The following is a 19,023-nucleotide window of genomic DNA, read 5'->3' as shown; positions in this document are numbered from 1 at the left end:
AAGCGTGAGCTACCGCGCCCGGACTGATAAAGTGACTGTTTAAGAAAAATCCCTTTTTTTGGACAAAAGCCACCTCTCTTGTATTCCCTCCCACAGCATCCAGCACTGCGCCAAATTGTGATTTCATTTTAACTTCCGTGTATTGTGTGTGGAGCAGCAGCAAGGTGCGCGACCCAGGAACCTTTCTCTTGCGTGTCCGTTTCTGGCGGGAGTGCTTTCCTGATGTTTTCGGAATCCGGAAGCTGCTGGAGAAGTCGGAGCATTTCAGAAGTCGTCCCTGCGGCCACTTCCGGACGTGAAAGTTTGCTGCGTAGGGAGAGGGAGACGGGGCCGGACTACGGGAAGTGAGCAGGTTCAGCAGGGACGGCATTCTTAAGAATCCTGCCCACGTGAAGGACTTGCGGTGTGGGACAGAGTGGCCCCCAGGGCAGTGGGCATTGGAAACTGAGGTCCTGCGAGGAAGGCTTGGGGAGGGGCTGCGGAGACCGGGGACGAGGTATAGGAAGAGGAGGGCAGAAAGTCTTGAGAGTGGACTTCTTGGATCCCAGTCGTCCCCGAGGGGACAAGGGGTTATTGCATGGGAAGACAAAGTGGGATGAATAGTGGACCTTGAGAAGAGGGGGCGGCCAGGAAAGGTTCCTGAAGGAGGTAGGACCCAGACTGCAGGCTGTGGAGGGTTTGGGCAGCCAGAGGGAGGTGAGGGTGCTGGAGCTGGAGTCACTCGGTCACTCCGGCCGGAGATCCGAGTGGCCTCTGCCCGCTCTGCGCCGTGGAGTGCATCTGATTGCCAGCCTTGCTGGACCGTTGAGAGGATTCATCGAGACCCTGGATATGAACACGCAGTGTGAACTGAAGTTTGGGGACATGAGTAATCAGTCACAGTGGCCCAAGATTTGAGGTATAAATGGAGACGTCAGAAAGATTCGCTGCAGCAGTCTGGAACAGGTTGGGTGAGGTGCAAGGGTGGGAAGGGTGGCCTTGGCCAGGTTGTGAGAGGCCTCAGCCAGGCTGAGGGGGTTATGCTGTAGGGAGGATTTTAAGCAGAGGAGCTGGTGGACTGGTGAGCAGGGCATATAGGAGACATCTGGCCAATTTGAGAGGTTAGAAGGCTAAGGGGAATGCTGCCGGTAGTCAAGGGGAAGAATTCCCAGGGCAAGGAAAGCACATACGCCTTTCTGTATGGAGCTGTGTAAATTCAGGGTCTAGCCAGGGGGCTGTGAGATGCCGTATGGGCTTGGAGCACAGGAAGAGAAGTGAGGTGGGGAAGTGGCTGGGTCACCTCACGAAGGGCCTCAAATTCTAGGCTGAGAAACTCGCACTTGGTCCTGAGGGTGAAGGGGGCCGGGAGACTGTTATGCATGGTGCTAAACAGCTGTGAGAAGAATCCGTTGGGGTCAGGCCAGTGTGGGAGGGGAACAGGAGGCCAGGGTACCAGGGAGAAGGCTGGTATGGTGGTCCAGGTGAGAAGGGCGGGGCTGGAGCTGAGCTTGGAGAATGGAGGGGAGCGGCCAGCTCTAAGAACATTTCAGCTGAAATGGAGAACATTTCAGCATGAAACTTGATGCTTGCCTGGCTTTGGGGAGTGAGGGAGTGGGAGGGAATGAGGACATTCAAAGTTCTAGATGCAGTGGTTGCCCCATGATCGTGTCTTGGGGGTGAGCAGGGGTTCTGTTTGGTGGGGAGTTGGGTAGGGAAGTAATGCTTGGCTTTTGGATGGGGCAATCAAATTCATTCATTTATTCATTCAACCAATATGGAATTGATTCCCTACCCTTTCCTGAGACCTTTGATAGATTCTGAGAGTAGAATGCTGACCAGGATGGAGCTGGGCCTTGGAGAGTGGGGAAGACAGGCAGTAGATCAGCGAGGCCATCATGGATCGTGCTGTGGGATATGAGGGAAATGAACAGACAGAGGACACCTCAAACTGACACGGTTGCTAAAGTCTGCTATGACCAAATGTTATGTGAGCTGAAATCAGAATGGCCAGGAAGGAGTCACTTCTGTGAGGGGCTGAAAGGAACATCGCAGAGAGGGAAAGAGCAGGCGCAAAGGCTCTGCAGATGGGAGAGGCTGGTGCAGCGGGCAAGAGACAGGCAGCACCGTGGCGCCCAGAAGGAAAGGCAGCTGCGGGGCCAGTCTACACAGGGCCTTGCAAGTGTCTGGGTTTACTCCAAGGGCAGAGGGGAGGGTTTTGATCACAAGGCACTGCAGTCTCAAACTCCTGGGCTCAGGCAATCCTGTCTCAGCTTCCTGGGTAGCTGGGATTGGAGGCAGGCACCACCACCCTGCCTAATTATCATTATCATTTTTTTGGAGAGACAGGGTTTCAATATGTTGCTCAGTCTCAAAGGGGAAGGTTTTAATTTAGGGAATAATTTTATGAGCTTAAAAAATCACTTGGAAATTGCCATAGAGAGGGGAGGGAGAAGGCCAGACGCACTGGCTCACACCTGTAATCCCAGCACTTTCGGAGGCCAAGGCGGCGGATCGCTTGAGGCCAGGAGTTCAAGACCAGCCTGGGCAACACGGTGAAACCCTGTCTCTTCTAAAATAACAAAAAAGTAGCTGGGCGTGGTGGCACGTGCCTGTAATCCCACTACTTGAAAGGTTGAGGCAGGAGAATCGTTTGAACCCAGGAGTTGGAGGCCGCAGTGAGCCGAGATCGCACCACTGCCCTCCAGCCTCGGTGGCAGAATGAGCGTCTGTCTGAACAACAACAACAAATGAGAGGGGAGGGAGAAGGTGGGAGGGGGAGACTGCTGCTGCTGTAAGCCGGGGTAAATCGTGGTGGTTTGCTCTGGGGTGGCGGCAGCGACCGTGGGATTACAGGGAAGTGTGCGGCTTGCTGACAAGGGTCATGTGTACTGACTGGGGGCAGGCAGAAGCAGGTGCTGTCCTGGCCATCCCTCTTGCGGACATGTGACTTCAGGCCAGTCACAGCACCTCTCTGAGCTCTGCTTCCCTCATCTGTAAAATAGGGATCCTCATGGCACCTCCCTTGTAGCTCTGCCCTGAGGATGCTGTGCTTTAGCGATGGCTGTTCCCGAGTGAGGGCTCAATAAATATTGGTTATTGTTGTCATTATTTTCAGGGATAGCAGTGGGGGTGGGGGTTGTGACCACTGTAATGCCACTAGCTATATGGTCTGAAACTCAGGAGAGGAATTGTGTTAGTTTTGTTGTATCTTTGTGAGTGAATACCTGAGGCCGGGTAATTTATAAAAAAAAGAGGTTTAATTGGCTCAGAGTTCTGCAGGCTGTACAGGACTTGTGGTTCTGGCAGCTGCTTCTGGTGACGGCTTCAGGAAGCTTACAATCATGGCGGAAGTAAAGGGATGGTTAGCATATCACATGGTGGGGGCAAAAGACTGGTGGGAGGTGGCAAGCCCTTCCCGCCCCCTCTCTCGAGAGACTCTGTCACCAGCCTGGAGTACAGTGGTATGATCTCGGCCCACTGAAACTTCTGTGTCCCAAGTTTAAGCGATTCTCCTGCCTCAGCCTCCCAAGTAGCTGGGACTACAGGTGTGCACCACCATGCCCAGCTAATTTTTGTATTTTTAGTAGAGATGGGGTTTCAGTATGTTCCCCAGAATGGTCATGATCTCTTGATCTCGTGATCCGCCCACCTTGGCCTCCTAAAGTGCTGGTATTACAGGCCTGAGCCACTGTGCCTGGCCAGACATGCTCTTTTAAACAACCAGATCTCGGCCGGGCACGGTGGCTCACACCTGTAATCCCAGCACTTTGGGAGGCCGAGGCGGGTGGATCACGAGGTCAAGAAATCGAGACCATCCTGGTCAACATGGTGAAACCCCGTCTCTACTAAAAATACAAAAATTAGCTGGGCGTGGTGGCGCACGCCTGTAGTCCCAGCTACTCGGGAGGCTGAGGCAGGAGAATTGCAGAGGTTGCAGTGAGCTGAGATTGTACCACTGCACTCCAGCCTGGCTCCTGGCAACGGAGCAAGACTCTGTCTCAAAAAAAAAAAAAAAAAAAAAAAAAAACAAACCAACTAGATCTCATGTGAACTCGGCAAGAACTTACTCATCACCTTGAAGATGGCACCAAGCCATTCATGAAGGATCCGCCTCCATGATCCAAATGCCTCCCGCCAAGCCCCATCTCCAACATTGGGGATTCGATTTTTTTTTTGTTTTTTGAGAGGGAGTCTTGCTCTGTTGCCCAGGGTGGAGTGCAGTGGCACGATCTTGGCTCACTGCAACCTCTGCCTTCTGGGCTCAAGCAATTCTCCTGCCTCAGTCCCAGCCTCCCAAGTAGCTGGGACTACAGGTGTGCACCACCACATCCAGCTAATTTTTGTATTTTTAGTAGAGACGAGGTTTCACCATGTTGGGAAATTATCATGAAACAGAGTCTTACTCTGTCACCCAGGCTGGAGTGCAGTGGCACAATCTTGGCTCACTGCAACCTCCACCTCCTGGGTTTAAGTGATTCACCTGCCTCAGCCTCCCAAGTAGCTGGGACAGCAGGGCACACCACCATGCCCAGCTAATTTTTGTATTTTTAGTAGAGATGGAGTTTCATCCTGTTGGCCAGGCTGGTCTTGAACTCCTGACCTCGGGTGATCTGCCCACCTCGGTCTCCAAAAGTGCTAGGGTTACAGGCCTGAGCCACCGCACTGATAATGGGAAATTTAAAATTCAGGTCCTCTGACGCACAAGCCACATTTCAAGAGTGTTAAGAGTCTCACGTGGCTAGTGACTGTCATAGAACTTTCCACCATTGCAGAAAGTTCTGATGGGCAGTGTTCTAGGACGTAGCTGTGGCACCCCCAGGGTCCTGGGGCTGGCTGCTACAGTTACTCCCCTTCTGTCCCCCACTCCCAGCTGCACCTGCATATGCTGCTGCCGCCGCCCTCCTGCGAGGCCAAGGCGCCACGTGGCTGGAGGAGGAGCTGCGGGCACCACTGGCAGCTTCCCCTAGTGCTGACCGCGTGTGCGGCTCCCAGTGCGGCTGCCGTGCCTCCGCGGTTGCTCTGGACGCCCAAGTCCTTCGTGTGCGCAGCCAGCGCCCAGGCTTCCAGCGGTTCTCCGGGCGGGGGGGGGCAGTGCCAGCGTTTCCTACCTCCGCCTTCGCTGCGCCTCGGTGTCCCCACGTGACTTCTAGAAACCTCACACCTCCGCACCTGCACATTCAGCAGTCTGGCCCTCTGTGGCCTCAGTTCCCGCATGTGCCTGTGGGAAGTATACACCTTCCCAAACTCTAATGGCAGTGTCTGGCCTTCTCCGGGCCTCGGTCTCCCCATTTGCTGGATGGAGAATCAGGCCCGTGCCACATCGGAGCCAGTGAATGGCTGGCCTCTGGACCTCGGTCTCCACAGTTGCTCAGCCGGCAGGAACATCCCTTCTCCCGCCCTCTGCCTCGGTGGGTGACCACGGCGGATCAGGCAGCTCCCACCCAGTGGAAAGTGGACAAACCTTTGTGAGCCTGCAGGCCAAGACGTAACTTTGCTTAGTATCGGTTTATTAGCCGATCTCTGTCAAAGCAGGCGAACTGTTCCGGTCGGGAGGCTTGAGGGGAGCTAGGCCGCCGGAGGCGGGCGTCTTCCGTGGGCCCCCCGCCTCGGGTCCCCTCCCCGCAGGGCGCTCCGCAGAGGCGGGGGGTGGGAGCGCCGGCTCCGGGGGGTGGGAGCGCCGGCTCCAGGCTGCGGAACCTCCGCGCGGGGCTCGCGCGCTTCCGGCCGGCGCCTTTTCCCAGGGACGCCGCCGCCCCTCGCGCCCCCGCGCCCGCGCCCCCAGTCCCCGCGTCCCCGGCGCCGCCGGCCCGGAGCTGCCCGGAAGTCTCGGTTCCGCCGCCGGCGCTCGCCAGGGGAAGCCCGGGGCAGCCCGGGACCTCGGCCCGCTCCTCAGGACCCGAGAGGCCGCCTCACGGGGTACGGGGGCCGGGAAGTGAGGGGAAAAGGAGGGGCCCCGGGGGCGGGGGCGGGGGCGGTGTAGCGGGTTGGGGGCGAAAACGCCCAGGTGCTGGGGTTCCCAGAAACAAGGGGAGCAGGGCGAAAGAACAGGCATGGGGCCATGCTGTGTGTAACGGGGAGAGGGATGGGGCTCCTGGAAGAGGTGAACAGGAGAATGAGATGCCAGATGTGCAGAGAAAGGAGGGAAAGGGGGGCTTTGGAGAGGTAGTGTCGGGAGCGGAGTTCCGGGGCCTGGTGCGCATAGCTGGGTCTGGGAGAAGCTCCCTGATGGGTACAGAAAGAAGTCACGATGTCACCGTCGTCTGTAGGGGCGGGGGGAGAAGGGGGGCTCTTGGGGAGAATGTAGCAGGTAGCCAGGTTGGGGGGACGGGGTATACATAAGGCAGGCATTTGAGGCATCTTGGGGGTTCTTTGTAGATGGATGAGACGATAGGTTCCGTAGTGGGGAGAGGTGGCTAGACTTCGAGGTGCTAAGTGTAGGAGCAGGATGGAGGAGCCCTAGTGAAATGTGGGGAATTGGGTTAGTGGGGCTCTGGGGAGGCACCTAGAGAGGAAGTGAGGGAGGCCACGGAATCTGAAGATGGGGAGGCCCTGCGACTTGCTGCGGGGATGGAGCCCCAGGAGGGCGCGGAGGCTGATGCGGGGCCCGTGGGGGTGGGGTGGGGTGGGGGGGCAGAAGGAGGGGAAGCAACCTGAACTGGGGCTGGGCAACAGAGGAAGAAGAAACCACAGATTAGAGAAATCCCGGAGGTCAGGAGGGCCGGGCTGTGAGACTTAAAAGAGGTAAAAAGATTTGAGGATTGATGTCTGCTGGGGTGGGTTGAGAGGCGAAAAGGGAAGAAAAGTCGGGGGGCCACGCCCTCAGATCTGACCTGGGTGCTGAGAGATGGGCCCTGGAGGAACGGCAGGCGGTGGCAGGGTTTTGCCGAGCTCAGTTGGAGGCCCTCTCCGAGGCAGGCTAATGGAACGTGGGAGACCTGGGCTGGAGTCAGAGTTTTTATTTTGCTGGGGAGGTGGTCAATGGCGCATAAAGGGTAACAAGCAGTGATAGTGGGGACGCTTTCCATTTTAGGAAGCTTTTCCTTAAAGGAAGTGGCAATTTTAACTAATCTCCCCTCCGCCGCTCCCAGCTGCCGCTCCAGATGCTGCTGCTGCCGCCGCGGCCACCCCACCCTCGGTCCTCCTCTCCGGAGGCCATGGACCCACCGCCCCCCAAGGCTCCCCCTTTTCCCAAGGCAGAAGGCCCCTCCTCCACGCCTTCCTCGGCGGCGGGGCCCCGACCCCCGCGGCTGGGCCGCCACCTCCTCATCGACGCCAATGGGGTCCCCTACACATACACGGTGCAGCTGGAGGAGGAGCCCCGGGGCCCGCCCCAGCGCGAGGCGCCCCCAGGAGAGCCCGGCCCTCGCAAGGGCTACAGCTGCCCGGAGTGCGCCCGTGTCTTTGCCAGCCCTCTGCGGCTGCAGAGCCACCGCGTGTCGCACTCGGACCTCAAGCCCTTCACGTGCGGCGCCTGCGGCAAGGCCTTCAAGCGCTCCAGCCACCTGTCGCGGCATCGCGCCACGCACCGCGCCCGCGCCGGGCCGCCGCACACCTGCCCGCTCTGCCCACGCCGCTTCCAGGACGCCGCGGAGCTGGCGCAGCACGTGCGCCTCCACTAAGCTCGAGACCCGGCCTGTGCTGCCCTGCCCCCCTCAGGGCCACCAAGTCTGACCCACACAGCGTCACTCACTCCCACACACACTCCCTAGCTCTGCTGAGGTTACTGCCTTACCCCGGGCCTCAGTTTCCCCACCTTCCAAAGGGAGGCGCATCATTCTTTCCTTATCCCCCTTCTAGCTGTGTGATGTAGACCAAAGTCGTTGCCCCTCCCTGGACCCGGGAACCAGTCGGAACTGGGTTCCGGCCCAGCTGTGCTGTGTGAACTTTTGCAAGTGACATGACCTCTCTAAGCCTTGGTTTCCTGCCCTCTGGAGCGGTGAGCCGGCGGCTGTCAGCGGGGAAGAGATGATAAAGAGCACGGGCATGGTCTGGTTCATTTCTGTATCTGCCCTCCTTCCGCCCACGCTCCCTACCCTTTGCTCAATAAACATTCCGCACTCCATTTTCAGGCTCTTATTTGCGTGTGCGTGCGCCTTGGGTGCTGGGGGGGGTGGAGACCGGACTTTTCTCGCTTAGGAACCTTCTTCTGGGTGTGTGTTTCTGGCCGGAGCCGTTTCGCGACGGCCTCGGCGCCCCGCCCCCAACTTCCTTCTTTAGACCCTCTCTTCTCTTCGGCTCCTCTCTCTCTCGGCTGGCGCCGTCTGCTCCTGGGGCACACCCAGAAGTCCCCTTCCCGCCGCCGCCTGCAACTGCGAGGGTAGCCCGGGGCCACTTGGAGTCGCCCGGACCTGAGAGGCTGCTGCACTTGGTACGGGGGCCGGGAAGAGAGAGGGGGCTGGGAGCGGGCGGCGGGAGGGCCAGGGCCGCGTGGAGGGTACCTGGGCGTGGGCGGGGATGGGGCAGGAACCGGAGGGGGCTGTTCTGGGGCTTCCAGGGATCGAGAACTTATATTGAAAGGCCCAGAAGGCAAGAGCTGCGGCCCTGGCGGTGGAAGCCTGGAGAGTGCTGGGACCTTGAACGAGCCTGGTGGTGGCCGGGCGAGAACTAGCGAGAACCCGAGGTGGATGGACGGGGCGGGGGGCGGGGGCACAGAGTTCTCCAGGCACATTCCTGGAGAGGGACCCAGAACCTGGGGGTTCTAACTCGCAGCCCCTGTGAATAGGTTTGGCTTGTATGGAGGGGGCAGGAAAGGCTTGAGTGGAGTATGTAGGATGGGCCAACACGCAGACCCTGGAAGGAGCCAGAAAGAGGGGAGGGAGAGGCCTTGAGGCCTGCGGGGTGGGGCACCCAGTGACCTGGGAGGGCACAAAGGGGAAAGTTAGAACGAGGTCCAGGTTGTGCAGAGCAGGTCAAGAGGTCCTGTGAGTACAGTGGGTGGTGGAGCACCGAGGCTAGAAGAGGTTTTCCAAGGAGGGAGACTGGTAACTTTTTAGGAGGCCACAGAGTCCAGCTGTGAGTGTGACTGGAGAAGAGGGACTCAGGGGCCACGGGCTGCAGAAGTCCTGGGGCGGGTATAGGGAGGGAAAAGGATGGAGCCTGCGGTGCTGAGCTGCCCTCTTCTATATAACCTTCCTATCCTGTTTCCCATCCGCCAGGCCTCAGCCACTCCTCCGGATGCTGGTGCTGCCATCCCGCTGCCCTCAGCCCCTGGCATTTTCCTCCGTTGAGACCATGGAGGGCCCTCCCCGTCGGACATGCCGCTCCCCAGAACCTGGACCTTCCTCCTCCATCGGAGCTCCCCAGACTTCATCCCCTCCAAAGCCCAACCACTACCTGCTCATTGACACTCAGGGTGTCCCCTACACTGTGCTGGTGGACGAGGAGTCGAAGAGGGAGCCGGGGGCCAATGGGGCTTCAGGCCAGAAAAAGTGCTACAGCTGCCCGGTGTGCTCCAGGGTCTTCGAGTACATGTCCTACCTTCAGCGACACAGCATCACCCACTCGGAGGTGAAGCCCTACAAGTGCGACACCTGTGGGAAGGCTTTCAAGCGGGCCAGCCACTTGGCACGGCATATCTCCATTCACCGGGCGGGTGGTGGGCGGCCCCACGGCTGCCCGCTCTGCCCTCGCCGCTTCCGGGATGCGGGTGAGCTGGCCCAGCACAGCCGGGTGCACTCCGGGGAACGCCCGTTCCAGTGTCCACACTGCCCTCGCCGCTTTATGGAGCAGAACACACTTCAGAAACACACGCGGTGGAAGCATCCGTGAGCCGGGTGGCTCGGTGCCCCAGGTACCACAGGACTTTGTAGGGAGCCTGGACTCCTGTCCAGACACCTGGTGAGAGCCTGAGGCTGGCGTTCAGGGCCCTGGACAGACACAGAGCAGCCGCATCTCAAAGGCAGAGCCCTGCCCGAAGGAGGAATCCGTGAGTAGTCTTCAGGTCCTCCGTGTTTTGGAGCTGAGATGGGAATGAACCCCACACAGAGTGGAGTCCTCTAGCCTAAAGAGATCAGCTATTCCATGGCAGAGCCTTGACTGGATGGGGGTTGGGAGAGTGGTGTGGAAATTGTCTGGCCTCATAAAAGATGGCTGGGGTCATGAGGAATCTGTGCCATCTTCCTGAGGCCTGTGCTGTGGTTGGGGAAGGGACCCCCATCCCGCCTTACACCCCCCAACCAGGCCTGAGACTGATCAAACAATAAACACATTTCCCACTCTGAGCACTTGAGGTTTGCTTCTAGAGACAGCATCTCAGACCTTCTCGTGGGCGCCAGCAGGGAGACCTCAGCTCGCCTGGCTGGGGAATAGGAGGGTTGGCCTGCCCTGGGGTGAACCCTGCCTCAGCTCCTGAAGACCTGTATCATCTGGAAAGAATATTTTTAAACTTAAATTTTAAAACTAACTAACAGATTTTATATGGCAATAGAGTACACAGATATACAAAATATATGTGAAACAAGTTTTTTTTTTTTTTTTTTTGAGATGGAGTCTCACTCTGAGTGTCACCCAAGCTGGAGTGCAGTGGCACAATTTCGGCTCACTGCAACCTCCACCTCCCAGGTTCGAGCGATTCTTCTGTCTCAGCCTCTTGAGTAGCTGGTATTACAGTGGAGACAGGGTTTCACCATACTGGCCATGCTGGTCTTGGAACTCCTGACCTCGTGATCTGCCTGCCTCAGTCTCCCAAGGTGCTGGGATTACAGGCCTTTTTAAAAAAATTTTTTTTTTTTTAAGTGTTTGCTCTGGAGTGAGTGCAATGGCGTGATCTCGGCTCACTGCAACCTGCACCTCCTGGGTTCAAGTGATTCTCCTACCTCAGCTTCCCAGGTAGCTGGGATTACAAGTGTGGATCACCACACACTGCTAATTTTGCACTTACAGCAAAGATGGGGTTTCACCATGTTAGCCAGATGGGCCTGGAACTCCTGACCTTGGGTGATACACACGCCTCAGTCTCCCAAACTGCTGAATTACAGGTGTGAGCCACGGCGCTGGGCCTCGAGACAAAAATTTCTTTACCATAGTTAGCTTTAGTATGTGCAGCTTTTTTTTCATCAAGTATTATGATTATTTTTTGAGACGGAGTCTTGCTCTGTCACCCAGGCTGGAGTGCAGTGGTGCCATCTTGGCTCAATGCAACCTCTGCCTCGCAGGTGAAAGCGATTCTCTTGACTCAGCCTCCTTAGCTGGAATTATGGGTGTGTGCCACCACACCCGGCTAATTATTTTTTTTAAACTGCTGATTCCATCCTATTTTGAATTCTCCACCCATGATCTTGTACTTTGGAAAAGACCAATCTAGGGCAGGTGGCTGGCCCAGGAATTTTTGGACCAGGCTGCAGTTTATCTGTAAAGTGAGGTGGGGAGGGGAGGATCATGGTCACAGCTTTGCAAGGGGGTGCGGACATTTAGATTCTCTATCGGGTTAAGACCTTGCTTTCATAAGGGCTGGCCGGATGCTTCTGGTGAACAGGAGAGGCAGGTGGAGCTGAGCCTGAAGCTTAATAACCATCTGTTTATTAGCTCACTTTCCTTGCCTATTTTGTGCCAGGCACTGTGCTAGGCCTCGTTTGTTCTTCCGACCTCTTCTTTTGGGAGGAAGAACAAAACTTCGTTCGAACTCCCCGAAGTGGGAAAGAGCCTCACAGAGGCTGCGATCACACCCCATCATCTGACCTCAATACCAGCAGCGCCCTTCTCTTCAGCCCTGACTATGGCCAGGTGCTGGGCTGAGCTGCTGCCTGTCACAGCACCGCATCCTGCCAAGAAATTTAGGGCTTGTAATGTCCCCATTTTACAGGTGAGTTAACAGGCTGGGGAGGGGCAGGAACAGTCAGGACTGGAATGTAGCTCTGCTCCAAAGCCAGCTCTTAATTACCAACATAGGGGTGGGGGTGGGGGTGGCGTGTTCCTGGCCCTCATTTTCCGAGTGAGGGGTAACTTCCCCCATTTTGGCCCCCACATCCCTGGGAACCTTGGAGTCTGGCTGTGGGAGGCGGGGGCTCTGGGGGAGTCCGCGCTGGCTAGTTCCGGAGGGATCGTTAAAAGTAGATTCTTTCGCTCCAACTCTCCTGCCTTCTCCTGGGCCCACTGGGCACACGGCCACCGAACCCGGGGACCCTCGGAGACTCGCCAGCTCTCCTGGATGGGAATTTCGTGACGTTCCCTGCCTGGGCTTTGGGGAGGGCGGGGGAGTGCTGTAAGGGACCATCGCACAAGTGCATCCCCCCTGCTTCTGCCGCAAACGACAGGCCTCACCTGGACCCAGGGACTCTCGAACGACGCGCACTGGCTTAGCCCGACGGGGCGAGTCCCCACGTCCCTGTCCGTTCCATCGCTCAGTTCCAGGACTCGCTACCCTGCAGCCCCGCCTGTTCGCGGGTGAGTGGGCGCTTCCCTCGGCTCCCCGTGACACTTTGCAGACGCTCCCCGGCGCCGGGCATGGGCGCCGCCGCCGTCGGTCCCCGAGCTGGATTCCGCGCGCGGGTGGGTGAGCGTGGGGGGCCCCGGCCCCTCGGACCCCGGGCATCCACGGTCGGGGGATGGTGGCTGCGTTTGCACCCCTGGCCTGGTGCATGCCCCCGCTGGGATCTTTCCACGACTGCTCCCCCTCCCACCCGCGGGACAAAGGGTGGGGGCGGGGGGGGCGCATCCCCACGCGTGACCTTTCCCCATACTGCGCACGCGCCCAACCCCCACCACCGGGGGGGGTTTGTCCGCCCACGCGAGTGCGGGGGAGGGGTATGGGGCCCCGGGGGTAGGGGAGGCAGCGAGCACGGGCCGGACCTCCCCCTATCCTGGGAAGTTGGGGCAGTTTTCCCTTGCACCTGCCTCTTGCTTAGGCCCGGAGGTAGCCCGCGATGAGCCAGGGTCCTTGCCCTGCAGGCCATGTGTCCCTGCTCAGGTGACCCCTTGGGGCACCTAGCAATTGATTTAGGGCTTCAGCTTCCTCTTCCTTCCATACCCAGGAGCCCACGTCCCCAGCTCACTACTTCTTCCCCAGGACCTAGGCGGCTGGGCCCCCTGCCCCTGTCCCTGGGAGCCCAGGAGTTTGAACCTGGGCGTGTATGGCCTCAGTCGTGGGGTCCGGGCTCCCTCCTCCCTCAGACCAGGGTTCCCTCCTCTCTCATCTCACCTCCCCCAGGATGGACCCTCGAGTCCGTCCGCGTCCCGCCATTTGTGGCTGCTGTTTCTGTCCAGTGCCTCTGAGGCGCTCGGCTGCTGGGGTCCGCAGGAAGCCACGCCATGAATGACCGGACCAGCCGGAGGAGGACAAGTGAGGAAGCTGGGGCCCCTCCCTACCCTCGGTCCCAGTGCGGTTGGCTCCAGGCTGCCGTGGTTGGGGGGTGGGCTGAGGGGCTTGCGGACTTCTCTGGGGTGACCCAGGGCCTCTCCTCTCCAGTGAAGGACGATGAGGCCTTCGAGATCTCCATCCCCTTCGACGAGGCGCCCCACCTAGACTCAGAGATCTTTTACAGTCTGAGCCCCTCTCGGGGAAACTTCGAGGGTGAGCTGAGGGGGCGTGGAGGGACTGGAGCCAGCTGGGAAGCCAGGCCCTGAGTCCCAAGGTGTGACCTGGGCCCCTCCCTTGCTGTGTCCCTAGAGCCCCCTGAGGACACGTCCCCTACCCTGGCCCTGATGAACAGCGTCAAGGCCCAGCTGCACATGGCCCTGGAGAGGAACTCCTGGCTGCAGAAGCGCATTGAGGACCTGGAGGAAGAGAGGGACTTCCTGCGCTGCCAGCTGGACAAGTTCATCTCTTCTGCTCGGATGGATGCAGGTGTGTTTGTGGGGCACGTTGGGCCCATCACCTCCCTATCCCGCTCCTGGGCACCCGCTCACCCAGGCTCAAGGCTCCACTGTTTGGCTGGCTGTGTGGGACCTGCCATGTTGGCCCTCTCTGCTAGTCCCCTGCCTGTTTCCGGGCCTCAAGCCCAGCTTCCTTCTTGCTTGGCCTCCAAGGCCTAATCCCCATGAACTATCTCCTGGGGCCCGTCCTGCCTTCTCCATCAGCTCCCTGAATTCCATCAGCCTCAAGTGCCCTGCCATGTTTCCCTAGCCCTGGGTGCTTTTAGGGACTCTGGGACCTGAGAGCTGCTCTCTTCCTGACACCTAGGGGGATGTTCCTTCTTCTCTTTAGCCGAGAGGCCCATCCTAGTCCTCTGGGTGTCCTCAGGGGCCCACTTCTCTTCCCAGGCCTGTCTTCTCTGAGATCCAGGAGTCCAGCCATCTAGCCTCTTCTGTCCCCTCCCGTGTGACACCAGGGGCTGTCTTCCCACCCACCGTGTCCCATCCTTGGTTGATGAGCACTCCTTCTCCATCAAAGAAATTAAGTCCCTTAGTGGAGCTCTTTGGGTGGGGACGTCAGCATGTGCTGTCCCCCAGACCTTGCCCCAGGTTCCCAGGCAGTCCCCACCCATGTCCCTTGCTCTAATTCATGGCCAGAAGCAGCCCACCGCCCCAGCCAGCTCACAGCTAGCGTCGTCTCCTGACTGCTGGGACCCTGTGCCCTGCTTCATACATTTGGGAGGCCAGCCCCAGCCTTTTCTCCAGATGGTCAGGTCCTTTGCTCCAGACCCTTAGCCCATGTCCTGGAGAACCCACACTCTACCTCACCTACCCTCAGCTCAGCCTTGGTAACTCCCTGGCTGGGAAGACCCCTCAAAAGCTCCCACATCTCTCTTTGTGAATTCAACCCTTTTCCCCAAAAGCTTGGGCCAGGGGCCTGTGGCATCTGGGGATCTGATGTTCCCTGTGCTCTCAGACTGCCTCTGGCTGCCCTTGCCTGCCACTGTCTCCTTCCACTGAGGGTTCCATCCTGGGTTTCTGACTCCTTTGCACAGATGGTTGGGCCCTGTGGCCCCAGCACTTTCCCAGTGGGGACCCTTGCACCAGACTCCTCCCCAACCCGCCTTCTAGAGGACCCTGCATCTGGGTGGAGGTGGGACCCAGCCTGCTGGACCCAGGGCCCCTGATTTCTCTCAGGGTCTGACCCCCCCGGACTCCAGCCAAGGCCTCGCCTGCCTCCTGGGTTTCCAGATCCAGTCCCTCCTCCATGGGAGCACACAGTCACAGGGGTCCTGAGGTCCTAGGTTCTGGCTGCTTCCCCAAGACCTCTGACCAGCCCAGGCCTCTGAGAAAATGCTCCACCTGTGACCACCTCCCACAGCCCCCCGCTGGCTCTACTCAGCCGCCACCAGTGTCTTTGCTGTTCTCCCTGTCCATCTATCTCTTTAGGGGACCAGCCCAGGTTGGGGGATCCAGTTTTGGGGACTGCAGCTTCTGGCAGTCCCGGGACCTGTGATGGGGTTTCTGGTCTGGTAGCTCATGTGTGTGTCTCTCTCTCCAGAGGACCACTGCCGGGTGAAGCCTGGGCCGCGGCGGATTGAGGGGGACAGCCGGGGCGGAGCTGGGGGCGAGGCCTCAGACCCCGAGTCAGCAGCCTCTTCCCTCAGCGGAGCGTCGGAAGAAGGCAGTGCCAGCGAGAAGAGGCGGCAGAAGCAGAAGGGAGGTGCCAGTCGGAGGCGCTTTGGGAAGCCCAAGGCCCGGGAGAGGCAGCGGGGTGAGTGGGGTGCATGGGGTGGGTGCTGAGGTCTTGGGCTGCTGAATTGCTGTGTGACCTTCCCAGAGGCCCTCCTTTCTCCCCAAGCCCGTACACCTTGCTGGAGAAAGACCCACCAGCTTCTTTCTCTCCCTCTTCCACATGTGGTCCTCAGTTTACTTTTTTTTTTTTTTTGAGAGGGAGTCTTGCTTTGTTGCTCAGGCTGGAGTGCAGTGTGTGATCTCGGCTCACTGCAATCTCTGCCTTCCAGGTTCAAGCGATTCTCCTGCCTCAGCCTCCCAGGTAGCTGGGACTACAGATGTGCACCACTGTGCCCGGTGAATTTTTGTATTTTTAGTAGAGACGGGGTTTGACCACGTTGGCCAGGCTGGTCTTGAACTCCTGACCTCAAGAGATCTGCCTGCCTCGGCTTCCCAAAGTGCTGGGATTACAGGCGTGAGCCACACTACCGGGACTGCCCTGGGTTTACTTTAAGTTTTGGTCCACCCTTGCGCGCCTTGGGCACCTCCTTAACTTTCATCGGTGAGAAAGAGGCCTGCTGGAGGACCTGTCTCACGGGGAGCGTGAGGCTTGAGTAAGTGAAGTCACCTGAGGCAGGGAGGAGACGGTGAGGACGCCGCCCGGGCCTGGGACCCTGTCGGTTTAACTCAGTCTCTCGGCTCATTTTCTCTCCTCACCCTTTTCCCTGGGCCTGCCTCTTCCCACTTCCCACTGGTCCAAATTCTGATGCCCTTTTCCCCTCCTCTCCTCGGCCTCCTGGTCTGCACCCGCCCATGCCTCTACCCGCTGGGATCCTTCCCATGGCCGTTTCCCTTCCTGTGTCCGCCCCCCCCCGTGTCTTGCCCCCTGCCCCTCACTTCCGTGTCCCCACCTCCCCCCGCAGTGAAGGACGCTGATGGGGTCCTCTGCCGGTACAAGAAGATCCTGGGCACTTTCCAGAAGCTCAAGAGCATGTCGCGGGCCTTCGAGCACCACCGCGTGGACAGGAACACTGTGGCGCTGACCACGCCCATCGCCGAGCTGCTCATCGTGGCCCCCGAGAAGCTGGCCGAGGTGGGCGAGTTCGACCCCTCCAAGGAGCGCCTGCTCGAGTACTCCCGCCGCTGCTTCCTGGCCCTGGACGACGAGACGCTCAAGAAGGTGCAGGCGCTCAAGAAGAGCAAGCTGCTGCTGCCCATCACCTACCGCTTCAAGCGGTGATCGCGCCGCGTCTCCGTGCCCCGGCCCGGGCCTCCCTCCCCCGTGGACCCCGGCCCTCCCCAAGCCCCCGGTGGATGACCTGCCCCTCTCCCCGCCGCGCCCCTGCCCCTCCTCACTCCCTGGGTTGAAGGCTCCCTTAGCCGGGTCCTCAAGCGCAACGGCCCCCGCCCCCGGGCCAGCTGCGTCCCCCTCCCGAACGCTGGCACCCCTTTCTGCTGGGGCTGCCCAGCCGTGCCCTCGCCGGGCCCGTTCCTCCTGCAGAACCAGGCAGGCGGGTGCCGCCCCGTCTCGGGTGGGGGACTGTACAGACCCCGTCTCTGCTCCCTGCCCCGCTGCCCCGCGGAGGAGCTGCCCACCCGATTCCCGGACGGACCTCCCAACTCCGCGCGACAGAGAATTATTCAGAGAATTTAAATTAAAAAAAGACGTGAAAATTTGGAATAAACTGGGCCCCAGCCTCTTCCTAGGAGGGGGACGTGCCTGGGAGGGGACGGCCGTCGCCCTGAAGACAGTGACAGGGTTGCGGGGGCTTCCAGCGTGGTGGGCGGTCAGGCGAGAGGCCGCGGAGGACAGGGGTGTAATTAGCCCCCGGGAGGCAGAGATGGAGAGAGAAGCAGCTGTGCCCCAGAACACTTGGGGGCAGAGCTCGGGAAAAGAAGCGTGGACACAGCCGGGCATGGCGGCTCACGGCTGTAATCCCAGCACTTTGGGTGGTCGAGGCGAGCGGATCACCTGAGGTCAGGAGTTCAAGACCAGCCTGACCAACATGGAAAAACCTCGTTTCTACTAGAAATACAAAAATTAGCCGGGTGTGGTGGCGCTAGTCTGTAATCCCAGCTACTCAGGAGGCCTAGGCACGAGAATCGGGAGGCGGAGGTTGCGTTGCGCCGAGATCGCGCCATTGCATCCAGCCTGGGCGACAAGAGCGAAATTCCGTCACTCTCACACACTCTCACACACACACACACACACACGCGCGGCATGGATACTATCCATACACACACACACACACACACGCAGCAAGGATACTATCCATCCACACGCACACACGCAGCGTGGATATGGATACTATCCGCTGAGCTACCCGGACCAGATCGCGGCGGGACTCGATGACCTCTAGCGCGGGAGGCCACCTGGGGGCCAGGCGAAGTCTGGAGGATACTTCCGTCGGACCGCCAGGGGGCAGTAATGCGCGATCATCGGTCTCCTGCGCCTGCGCGGAGGGAGGGGCCGGAGAGAGTTGATGCGGTTGCCAAGACAACCAAGAGGGCGGCCGGATTTAACGGTTGGGGATTAAGCACTTTCACTCTAGGAAAGGAAAATCTCGCACACGCGCAATGGGGATTCTGGAACCTGTTCCCTGCAACCCCCTCCACCCGAGCAGTGGGAGAGCACGCCACAAAACGACTCACGCAGGCGCAGAAGCCTGTTTCCCCCACCCGCCGCTTCCACCCTGCGCAGGCGCAAAAAGCCGCGCTGGCAACCTCCGCAGCAGTCGCGCGCACCCTTTACTCTTCTGGCTGCTTTTGTCTCGCGCAACCTTCTCAGGCCATCCGCGAGGCCAGCTCTTTTTTTCTTTCACTTTACCCACTCGGAGAGCCAGGTGCCGAGAACCCTGACCTCGCCCCCTCCTCTGTATCTCTTTCTCTGACCCACCTCGCCTCTGTCCTCCCTCCCTTTTCCGTTCCCGAAGCCGGAAGGAGCCGAGGCACCAACGGAAAAAGCCGAAGCTGTCCCCCGAGAGTGAGGCCTTTACGAAGCGGTGGCGGAAGGAGCCGAAGTTGTCTGACTGGAGGAGTAAGCGAGTGGCATCCCCGGAAAGAGCCGAAACTTGGAATCGAGCTTAATCCGAGGAGAGGATTAATCCCGAGGGCGAGCTCCGGAAAGAGCCGAAGTCCCGGACCGTTAGGATTCTCGAAAGTGGCCGATTGCTTGGACAGAGAGGAGCGGAGCAAGTCCGTGGAAGAAGCCAAAGACTGAGACGGATTGAATTGTTGGAAGAAGCCAAACTCTTAGAGGGGGCTGGGCGCAGTGGAACACGAGGACACACGGAAACCTCCGAACGTTCAGTAGCTAATCTCCGAAAAGTTACGGAAACCTGGGAAGTCGGCGAAAACCTAACTTCGGGTATTTTCGGAAGCAGCCGAAGCTGCCGCCTGCCACTCCTTCGTCCAGTGTCCGAAAATAGCCGACGCGTTTCGGAGCCAGGCTCGGGGGCAGGGGCAAACGGGCGGGCAGGCGGGCGAGGGGGCGGAGCCCGGGCGGGGTGGGGCGGGCTGCCG

General features: G+C 59.3%; 3 protein-coding genes across 7 annotated transcripts; all 3 read left to right on the top strand.

The window, feature by feature from the left end:
- Positions 1-5,708: 5,708 nt before the first annotated feature.
- Positions 5,709-8,041, top strand: ZNF580 (zinc finger protein 580). 2 transcript variants are annotated; one of them, XM_064380785.1, is made up of 2 exons: positions 5,709-5,895; positions 7,068-8,041. In XM_064380785.1, exon 2 carries the CDS (start codon positions 7,080-7,082, stop codon positions 7,596-7,598), a length of 519 nt encoding a protein of 172 aa, XP_064236855.1. In that variant the 5' UTR covers positions 5,709-5,895; positions 7,068-7,079; the 3' UTR covers positions 7,599-8,041. The 2 variants fall into 2 exon arrangements, with proteins under 2 accessions (XP_064236855.1, XP_012320724.1); XM_012465301.3 differs by lacking the exon at positions 5,709-5,895 and adding an exon at positions 6,606-6,720.
- A 38-nt stretch (positions 8,042-8,079) lies between these two features.
- Positions 8,080-10,199, top strand: ZNF581 (zinc finger protein 581). 2 transcript variants are annotated; one of them, XM_012465300.3, is made up of 2 exons: positions 8,080-8,347; positions 9,135-10,199. In XM_012465300.3, exon 2 carries the CDS (start codon positions 9,154-9,156, stop codon positions 9,745-9,747), a length of 594 nt encoding a protein of 197 aa, XP_012320723.1. In that variant the 5' UTR covers positions 8,080-8,347; positions 9,135-9,153; the 3' UTR covers positions 9,748-10,199. The 2 variants fall into 2 exon arrangements, with proteins under 2 accessions (XP_012320723.1, XP_064236854.1); XM_064380784.1 differs by lacking the exon at positions 8,080-8,347 and adding an exon at positions 8,436-8,599.
- On the top strand, positions 9,846-17,186 carry CCDC106 (coiled-coil domain containing 106). Of its 3 annotated transcripts, none has more exons than XM_064380783.1 (7): positions 9,846-9,904; positions 12,231-12,360; positions 13,124-13,255; positions 13,382-13,486; positions 13,583-13,759; positions 15,329-15,541; positions 16,425-17,186. In XM_064380783.1, exons 3-7 carry the CDS (start codon positions 13,225-13,227, stop codon positions 16,739-16,741), a joined length of 843 nt encoding a protein of 280 aa, XP_064236853.1. In that variant the 5' UTR covers positions 9,846-9,904; positions 12,231-12,360; positions 13,124-13,224; the 3' UTR covers positions 16,742-17,186. The 3 variants fall into 3 exon arrangements, with proteins under 3 accessions (XP_064236853.1, XP_064236852.1, XP_012320722.2); XM_064380782.1 differs by lacking the exon at positions 9,846-9,904 and adding an exon at positions 10,297-11,779; XM_012465299.2 differs by lacking the exon at positions 9,846-9,904 and having other exon boundaries at positions 10,297-12,360; positions 13,180-13,255.
- Positions 17,187-19,023: the final 1,837 nt, after the last annotated feature.

The sequence above is a fragment of the Aotus nancymaae genome, unplaced genomic scaffold (genome assembly GCF_030222135.1).
Source record: "Aotus nancymaae isolate 86718 unplaced genomic scaffold, 86718_ANA_hifiasm-v0.15.2.pri h1tg000028l, whole genome shotgun sequence".
Lineage (NCBI taxonomy): Eukaryota > Metazoa > Chordata > Mammalia > Primates > Aotidae > Aotus > Aotus nancymaae.
The sequence above is the reverse complement of the archived record's forward strand: the minus strand, read 5'-3'. Positions and strand labels throughout refer to the sequence as shown.